Below are 10,139 nucleotides of genomic sequence, written 5' to 3' on the forward strand. Positions count from 1 at the left end.
CTAACTAGCAAGGAGCCGTGCCGGAGCCCGCTAGTATACTACTCCCTTTCTATTTGAAAAGAATGCATATAAATTTTGTATGAAATCAAACCATACAAAGTTTCATTAGGTTCGTCGGGAAAAATAATCAGCGACCAGAAATATTCAATTAGTATAATTAAATGAGCTATAAAATATATTTTTATATTATACTATCTATGTAGTATTATTGTACCTAGCTATTGATAGTTTTGTCTGATGATAACCAGGTTCTGCTTGGACGGTGTTGTCGCGGCCCTTCGTGGAGTACCTGATCGGGGGGTGGGACAACCTGCCACGTACGCTCCTCCTCTACTACGGCAACTTCGTATCCTCCCCGGAGGGCTACTTTCAGACGGTGGCCTGCAACGCCGACGAGTTCCGAAACACCACCGTGAACCACGACATGCACTACATCTCCTGGGGCAAACCCCTGGGGCAGCACCCGGAGCTCATCAACGCCACTCACTGGGATAGGATGCTCGGCAGTGACGCCCCCTTTGCGCGCAAGTTTGGTCGAGACCCCAACGACGTGGTTCTCGCTAGAATCGACGAGGAACTCCTGTCGCGGCAGCCAGGCATGGTCATCCCAGGTGGCTGGTGCGCTGGAAATGTTGGTCGAGGCGGTGGCGATGATCATTGCTCGGCCGTTGGGGATGCGGCACTCCTGCATTCAGGCCCTGGATCTGTGCGGCTGCAGCGGCTCGTGGAGTCACTCCTTTCGGAGGACAACTTCCGGCCTAAACAATGCAAGATAGTCGAGCATAACGATTGACCTGCTATTGCTACTGCCGACGGTGCTCCATTTTTTCCGTTTTGGAAGAGCAAGACATATCTTTATGGAATTTGATCACGTGCTTTTAGGTTGGGATCACTTGATTAGTTTCTTCTCCTTTTTAGCTACTATATTGGAGCCCAACACTTGAGAATCGAGATATAGAGGCAGGGTCCGTTTGGTTTGTGCCTAAGATTACCCTATCAAAAAATTCCTTGCCAAAACTTTGGTTGGGCTTATGCTTGCAAATGGATTCGTCAGCTTTGGATAGAAGAAGGGAGTGTCTAACTAACAACCTTCTACTTTTTTAATTTTTTGGGGCCATTTGTTTCTACCAATCCCATGAAGACACTTGTCTGGGCTGAGTACTCGGAACAACAAAAAACATCTGTTTTCATTCTAGGTTCCGGTCGAATTTGTGTAACAATCGTGCGTCGGGCTGTCCCTAATGGCCCGGCTCACAAACCCGCTAACACGCAAAATACACAGACCCCGCGGCTCTTCCCTGGTGGCCTCCTGCTTGTGGGTTAGTCAGTTAGTCTAGCTTGCAAAATCACCACCCACCCCAGTGTTGCGATGCTTTCTGCCACCTTGCCGATCCTGCCATCCTGGTCTTTTTTTATCTACTATCACTATGAAAGCACGAAAGGGCGGAGAACTAAATCATCTCAGCCATATAAGTGCGAGATCTGACGACCCAAAGCCTCCCAATGTTTAGCATTAACCGTGGTTAGCACACATCATCTCTCCCGTACCCCTTTGCCCACCACGAAAACGAGAAACTGCTCCCCGCCGCCTGCCTTCGACTGTGCCGTCTCTCCCCACACGCGACCCTCTGTAACCGGCCCTTCTTCCACTCCTCTGGCCTCCCCGTCTGCCGTTCCTCCAATACCCCCTTTCGACAACACCTCCTGTACTCGACCCCGCCGCCGCCGCATCGGAGTAACCTCTGTTGTGTGTGTCGGTGACGCAGAGGAAGCGACTGCCGCAGCAGATCGGAACAGATCTAGGAGGTCGCCAACTACATCTTCAAGCTCGTCAATGTGGACCAGGCTATTGGTTAATTAGCACCGACTGGCCACTAACCTGTCTCCTTAACAATTTACTCTCTTCCTCTATACAATCTTGTGGATGGCAACAAATTCAGGCTATGGACAGATGATTTCAAAGATTACCAAATTATTTCTTATATGGAATGAGATTACCCACATAATAATTCAGAAGAGTAGTACTCTATCTTACTACCTTGAGAAGTTCATCACATGGTTGGTAAGTTGGCATTGACTCTTTTTCTCTGAATATCCTTTCTTCCTTGATTCGTAACTCGTGAGCCACAGAATATCAAACTTTGAGTATTGTCCAATAACAGCAGATGAGACCGAACACCCTGATGCGTTGTTGGAGGAGGTGTTGATCCTGTCATGTTATGCCCATTTGGACATATAAGGAGCTGAACTGGTCTTTTTGGTGTGTGGCTGGTCGTTTTGGTGTTTCTAGGAATGCCTCTGCCCACTGCGGCAACATACAAGTGAATGATTTCAGCGGCATTTCTTCTATGAAGTGTGTGGTTCACTCCAGCTATTAGAAATGTTCGAAACCTAAAAGTAGGTTTGCTTTCTTCTATACATGTATGTGTGCATGATTTATAGTAAAATGCAACCGAAGTTTGTTATAACTCAAGAAACACCAACATGCAGTACATGGATTTTGTCTGGTGTGATAACAAGTCATGAATTTAACGTAGGGGAACGTTGCAGAAAACAAAAATTTTCCTACTCGTTTCACCAAGATCATCTAGGAGTTCATCTAGCAACGAGTGATTAGATGCATCTACATACCTTTGTAGATCGCGCACGGAAGCGTTCAAAAGAACGGTGATGATGTAGTCGTACTCGACGTGATCCAAATCACCGATGACCAGCGCCGAACGGACGGCACCTCCGCGTTCAACACACGTACGGGACGGGAGACGTCTCCTCCTTCTTGATCCAGCAAGGGGGAAGGAGAGGTTGATGAAGATCCAGCAGCACGACGGCGTGGTGGTGGATGCAGGGCGTCACAGCAGCAGGGCTTCGCCGAGACTACGAGGGAGAGACGTAACGGGGGGAGGTGGAGGCGCCAGGGGCTGGTGTAAAATCCCTCCTCTCCCCCCCACTATATATAGGGGTGCCAGGGGGGGCGCCGGCCCTAGTAGATGAGATCTACTAGGGGGGCGGCGGCCAAGGGGAGGTTTCCCTCCCCCCCAAGGCACCTAGGGGTGCCTTCCACCACATGGACTCTTCCATGGTGGAAACCCTAGGCGCATGGGCCTATAGGGGCTGGTGCCCTTGGCCCATCTAGGCCAAGGCGCACCCCCTACAGCCCATGTGGCCCCCCGGGACAGGTGGCCCCACCCGGTGGACCCCCGGAACCCTTCCGGTGGTCCCGGTACAATACCGATAACCCCGAAACTTGTCCCGATGCCCGAAATAGCACTTCCTATATATAATTCTTTACCTCCGGACCATTCCGGAACTCCTCGTGACGTCCGGGATCTCATCCGGGACTCCGAACAACATTCGGGTTTCTGCATATACATATCTTCATAACCCTAGCGTCACCGAACCTTAAGTGTGTAGACCCTACGGGTTCGGGAGACAAGCAGACATGACCGAGACGACTCTCCGGTCAATAACCAACAGCGGGATCTGGATACCCATGTTGGCTCCCACATGCTCCACGATGATCTCATCGGATGAACCACGATGTCGAGGATTTAATCAATCCCGTACGCTATTCCCTTTGTCTATCGATATGTTACTTGCCCGAGATTCAATCGTCGGTATCCCAATACCTCATTCAATCTCGTTACCGGCAAGTCACTTTACTCGTACCGTAATGCATGATCCCGTGACCAGACACTTGGTCACTCTGAGCTCATTATGATGATGCATTACCGAGTGGGCCCAGTGATACCTCTCTGTCATACGGAGTGACAAATCCCAGTCTTGATCCATGTCACCCAACAGACACTTTCGGAGATACCCGTAGTCTACCTTTATAGTCACCCAGTTACGTTGTGACGTTTGGCATACCCAAAGCACTCCTACGGTATCCGGGAGTTACACGATCTCATGGTCTAAGGAAAAGATACTTGACATTGGAAAACTCTAGCAAACGAACTATACGATCTTGTGCTATGTTTAGGATTGGGTCTTGTCCATCACATCATTCTCCCAATGATGTGATCTCGTTATCAATGACATCCAGTGTCCATAGTCAGGAAACCATGACTATCTGTTGATCAACGAGCTAGTCAACTAGAGGCTCACTAGGGACATGTTGGTGTCTGTTATTCACACATGTATTACGATTTCCGGATAACACAATTATAGCATGAATAAAGACAATTATCATGAACAAGGAAATATAATAATAATGCTTTTATTATTGCCTCTAGGGCATATTTCCAACGGTCTCCCACTTGCACTAGAGTCAATAATCTAGTTACATTGTGATGAATCGAACACCCATGGAATTCTGGTGTTGATCATGTTTTGCTCTAGGGAGAGGTTTAGTCAACGGATCTGCTACATTCAGGTCTGTATGTACTTTACAAATCTCTATGTCTCCATCTTGAACATTTTCATGAATGGAGTTGAAGCGACGCTTGATGTGCCTTGTCTTCTTGTGAAACCTGGGCTCCTTGGCAAGTGCAATAGCTCCAGTGTTGTCACAGAAGAGCTTGATCGGCCCCGACGCATTGGGTATGACTCCTAGGTCGGTGATGAACTCCTTCACCCATATTGCTTCATGTGCTGCCTCCGAGGCTGCCATGTACTCCGCTTCACATGTAGATCCCGCCACGACGCTTTGCTTGCAACTGCACCAGCTTACTGCCCCACCATTCAAAATATACACGTATCCGGTTTGTGACTTAGAGTCATCCAGATCTGTGTCGAAGCTAGCGTCGACGTAACCCTTTACGACGAGCTCTTCGTCACCTCCATAAACGAGAAACATTTCCTTAGTCCTTTTCAGGTACTTCAGGATATTCTTGACCGCTGTCCAGTGTTCCTTGCCGGGATTACTTTGGTACCTTCCTACCAAACTTACGGCAAGGTTTACATCAGGTCTGGTACACAGCATGGCATACATAATAGAACCTATGGCTGAGGCATAGGGGATGACGCTCATCTCTTCTATATCTTCTGCTGTGGTCGGACATTGAGCTGAGCTCAATTTCACACCTTGTAACACAGGCAAGAACCCTTTCTTGGATTGATCCATATTGAACTTCTTCAATATCTTATCAAGGTATGTGCTTTGTGAAAGACCTATGAGGCGTCTCGATCTATCTCTATAGATTTTGATGCCTAATATATAAGCAGCTTCTCCAAGGTCCTTCATTGAAAAACTTTTATTCAAGTAGGCCTTGATGCTGTCTAAGAGTTCTATATCATTTCCCATCAACAGTATGTCATCTACATATAATATGAGAAATGCTACAGAGCTCCCACTCACTTTCTTGTAAACGCAGGCTTCTCCATAAGTCTGTGTAAACCCAAACGCTTTGATCATCTCATCAAAGCGAATGTTCCAACTCCGAGATGCTTGCACCAGCCCATAAATCGAGCGTTGGAGCTTGCACACTTTGTCAGCATTCTTAGGATCGACAAAACCTTCCGGATGCATCATATACAATTCTTCCTTAAGGAAACCATTAAGGAATGCCGTTTTGACGTCCATTTGCCATATTTCGTAATCATAGAATGCGGCAATTGCTAACATGATTCGGACGGACTTCAGCTTCGCTACCGGTGAGAAAGTCTCATCGTAGTCAACCCCTTGAACTTGTCGATAACCCTTAGCGACAAGCCGAGCTTTATAGATGGTCACATTACCATCCGCGTCTGTCTTCTTCTTAAAGATCCATTTATTTTCTATGGCTCGCCGTTCAACGGGCAAGTCAGTCAAAGTCCATACTTCGTTTTCATACATGGATCCTATCTCGGATTTCATGGCTTCTAGCCATTTGTCGGAATCCGGGCCCGCCATCGCTTCTTCATAGTTCGAAGGTTCACCGTTGTCTAACAACATGATTTCCAAGACAGGGTTGCCGTACCACTCTGGTGCGGAACGTGTCCTTGTGTCCACTAGTAGGACTCCTCCCCCTTGGAAACCCTAGGCGCATGGGCCTTGTGGGGCTGGTGCCCTTGGCCCAAGCAGGCCAAGGCGCACCCCCTACAGCCCATGTGGCCCCCGGGGATGGGTGGCCCCACCCGGTGGGCCCCCGGGACCCCTCCGGTGGTCCCGGTACAATACCGATAACCCCGAAACTTGTCCCGATGCCCGAAACAGGACTTCCCATATATAAATCTTTACCTCCGGACCATTCCGGAACTCCTCGTGACGTCCGGGATCTCATACGGGACTCCGAACAACATTCGGGTTACTGCATATACATATCCCTACAACCCTAGCGTAACCGAACCTTAAGTGTGTAGACCCTACGGGTTCGGGAGACAAGCAGACATGACCGAGACGACTCTCTGGTCAATAACCAACAGCGGGATCTGGATACCCATGTTGGCTCCCACATGCTCCACGATGATCTCATCGGATGAACCATGATGTCGAGGATTCTATCAACCCCGTACGCTATTCCCTTTGTCTATCGATATGTTACTTGCCCGAGATTCGATCGTCGGTATCCCAATACCTCGTTCAATCTCGTTACCGGCAAGTCACTTTACTCGTACCGTAATGCATGATCCCGTGACCAGACACTTGGTCACTCTGAGCTCATTATGATGATGCATTACCGAGTGGGCCCAGTGATACCTCTCCGTCATACGGAGTGACAAATCCCAGTCTTGATCCATGTCACCCAACAGACACTTTCGGAGATACCCGTAGTCTACCTTTATAGTCACCCAGTTACGTTGTGACGTTTGGCATACCCAAAGCACTCCTACGGTATCCGGGAGTTACACGATCTCATGGTCTAAGGAAAAGATACTTGACATTGGAAAACTCTAGCAAACGAACTATACGATCTTGTGCCATGTTCAGGATTGGGTCTTGTCCATCACATCATTCTCCTAATGATGTGATCTCGTTATCAATGACATCCAGTGTCCATAGTCAGGAAACCATGACTATCTGTTGATCAACGAGCTAGTCAACTAGAGGCTCACTAGGGACATGTTGATGTCTGTTATTCACACATGTATTACGATTTCCGGATAACACAATTATAGCATGAATAAAGACAATTATCATGAACAAGGAAATATAATAATAATGCTTTTATTATTGCCTCTAGGGCATATTTCCAACAGTCTCCCACTTGCACTAGAGTCAATAATCTAGTTACATTGTGATGAATCGAACACCCATGGAATTCTGGTGTTGATCATGTTTTGCTCTAGGGAGAGGTTTAGTCAACGGATCTGCTACATTCAGGTCCGTATGTACTTTACAAATCTCTATGTCTCCATCTTGAACATTTTCACGAATGGAGTTGAAGCGACGCTTGATGTACCTTGTCTTCTTGTGAAACCTGGGCTCCTTGGCAAGTGCAATAGCTCCAGTGTTGTCACAGAAGAGCTTGATCGGCCCCGACGCATTAGGTATGACTCCTAGGTCGGTGATGAACTCCTTCACCCATATTTCTTCATGTGCTGCCTCCGAGGCTGCCATGTACTCCGCTTCACATGTAGATCCCGCCACGACGCTTTGCTTGCAACTGCACCAACTTACTGCCCCACCATTCAAAATATACACGTATCCGGTTTGTGACTTAGAGTCATCCAGATCTGTGTCAAAGCTAGCGTCGACGTAACCCTTTACGACGAGCTCTTCGTCACCTCCATAAATGAGAAACATTTCCTTAGTCCTTTTCAGGTACTTCAGGATATTCTTGACCGCTGTCCAGTGTTCCTTGCCGGGATTACTTTGGTACCTTCCTACCAAACTGACGGCAAGGTTAACATCATGTCTGGTACACAGCATGGCATACATAATAGAACCTATGGCTGAGGCATAGGGGATGACGCTCATCTCTTCTATATCTTCTGCTGTGGTCGGACATTGAGCTGAGCTCAATTTCACACCCTGTAACACAGGCAAGAACCCCTTCTTGGATTGATCCATATTGAAATTCTTCAATATCTTATCAAGGTATGTGCTTTGTGAAAGACCTATGAGGCGTCTTGATCTATCTCTATAGATTTTGATGCCTAATATATAAGCAGCTTCTCCAAGGTCCTTCATTGAAAAACTTTTATTCAAGTAGGCCTTGATGCTGTCCAAGAGTTCTATATCATTTCCCATCAAAAGTATGTCATCTACATATAATATGAGAAACGCTACAGAGCTCCCACTCACTTTCTTGTAAACGCAGGCTTCTCCATAAGTCTGTGTAAACCCAAACGCTTTGATCATCTCATCAAAGCGAATGTTCCAACTCCGAGATGCTTGCACCAGCCCATAAATCGAGCGTTGGAGCTTGCACACTTTGTCAGCATTCTTAGGATCGACAAAACCTTCCGGCTGTATCATATACAATTCTTCCTTAAGGAAACCATTAAGGAATGCCGTTTTGACGTCCATTTGCCATATTTCGTAATCATAGAATGCGGCAATTGCTAACATGATTCGGACGGACTTCAGCTTCGCTACCGGTGAGAAAGTCTCATCGTAGTCAACCCCTTGAACTTGTCGATAACCCTTGGCGACAAGCCGAGCTTTATAGATGGTCACATTACCATCCGCGTCTGTCTTCCTCTTAAAGATCCATTTATTTTCTATGGCTCTCCGCTCAATGGGCAAGTCAGTCAAAGTCCATACTTTGTTTTCATACATGGATCCTATCTCGGATTTCATGGCTTCTAGCCATTTGTCGGAATCCGGGCCCGCCATCGCTTCTTCATAGTTCGAAGGTTCACCGTTGTCTAACAGCATGATTTCCAAGACAGGGTTGCCATACCACTCTGGTGCGGAACGTGTCCTTGTGGACCTTCGAATTTCAGTAGGGGCTTGATCAGAAGTATCTTGATCATTGTCATTAACTTCCTCTCTAGTCGGTGCAGGCACCTCAGGAACATTTTCTTGAGTTGCGCCATTTTCCGGTTCAAGAGGTAATACTTCATCAAGCTCTATTTTCCTCCCACTTACTTCTTTCGAGAGAAACTCTTTCTCCAGAAAGGACCCATTCTTGGCAACAAAGATCTTGCCTTCGGATCTGAGGTAGAAGGTGTACCCAATAGTTTCTTTTGGGTATCCTATGAAGACGCATTTTTCCGACTTGGGTTCGAGCTTTTCAGGTTGAAGTTTCTTGACATAAGCATCGCATCCCCAAACTTTTAGAAACGACAGCTTAGGTTTCTTCCCAAACCACAATTCATACGGTGTCATCTCAACGGATTTCGACGGAGCCCTATTTAAAGTGAATGCGGCAGTCTCTAAAGCATAGCCCCAAAAAGAAAGCGGTAAATCGGTAAGAGACATCATAGATCGCACCATATCTAACAGAGTGCGATTATGATGTTCGGACACACCATTACGCTGAGGTGTTCCAGGCGGCGTGAGTTGTGAAACTATTCCACATTTTCTTAAGTGTGTGCTAAACTCGTGACTCAAGTATTCTCCTCCACGATCTGATCGTAGAAACTTGATTTTCCTGTCACGTTGATTTTCAACCTCACTCTGAAATTCCTTGAACTTTTCAAAGGTTTCAGACTTGTGTTTCATTAAGTAGATATACCCATACCTACTTAAATCATCAGTGAGGGTGAGAACATAACGATAGCCACTGCGAGCCTCAACACTCATTGGACCGCACACATCAGTATGTATGATTTCCAATAAGTCGGTTGCTCGCTCCATTGTTCCTGAGAACGGAGTCTTGGTCATTTTACCCATAAGGCATGGTTCGCATGTGTCAAATGATTCATAATCAAGAGACTCTAAAAGTCCATCAGCATGGAGCTTCTTCATGCGTTTGACACCTATGTGACCAAGGCGGCAGTGCCACAGGTATGTGGGACTATCATTATCAACCTTACTTCTTTTGGTACTCACATTATGAACATGTGTAGCATCACGTTCGAGATTCATAAAGAACAAACCATTCACCATAGGAGCATGACCATAAAACATATCACTCATAAAAATGGAACAACCATTATTCTCAGATTTAAAAGAGTAGCCATCTCGAATTAAACGAGATCCTGATACAATGTTCATGCTCAAAGCTGGCACTAAATAACAATTATTAAGGTTTAAAACTAATCCTGAAGGGAGATGCAGAGGTAGCGTGCCGACGGCGATCACATTGACCTTGGAACCATTCCCGACGCGC

General features: G+C 46.7%; 1 protein-coding gene across 1 annotated transcript in view; it reads left to right on the top strand.

Moving 5' to 3' along the window:
* LOC119339767 (beta-glucuronosyltransferase GlcAT14A-like) overlaps positions 1–975 on the top strand; it is a 3,473-nt gene extending 2,498 nt beyond the window's left edge. The window contains exon 4 of the mRNA XM_037611697.1: positions 249–975. Within this exon, the coding sequence (XP_037467594.1) occupies positions 249–793 (545 nt within the window). The 3' untranslated portion in view covers positions 794–975. The remainder of the gene's footprint in view (positions 1–248) is intronic.
* The last annotated feature ends 9,164 nt before the right edge of the window (positions 976–10,139 follow it).

Source organism: Triticum dicoccoides, chromosome 7B, assembly GCF_002162155.2.
Source record: "Triticum dicoccoides isolate Atlit2015 ecotype Zavitan chromosome 7B, WEW_v2.0, whole genome shotgun sequence".
Lineage (NCBI taxonomy): Eukaryota > Viridiplantae > Streptophyta > Magnoliopsida > Poales > Poaceae > Triticum > Triticum dicoccoides.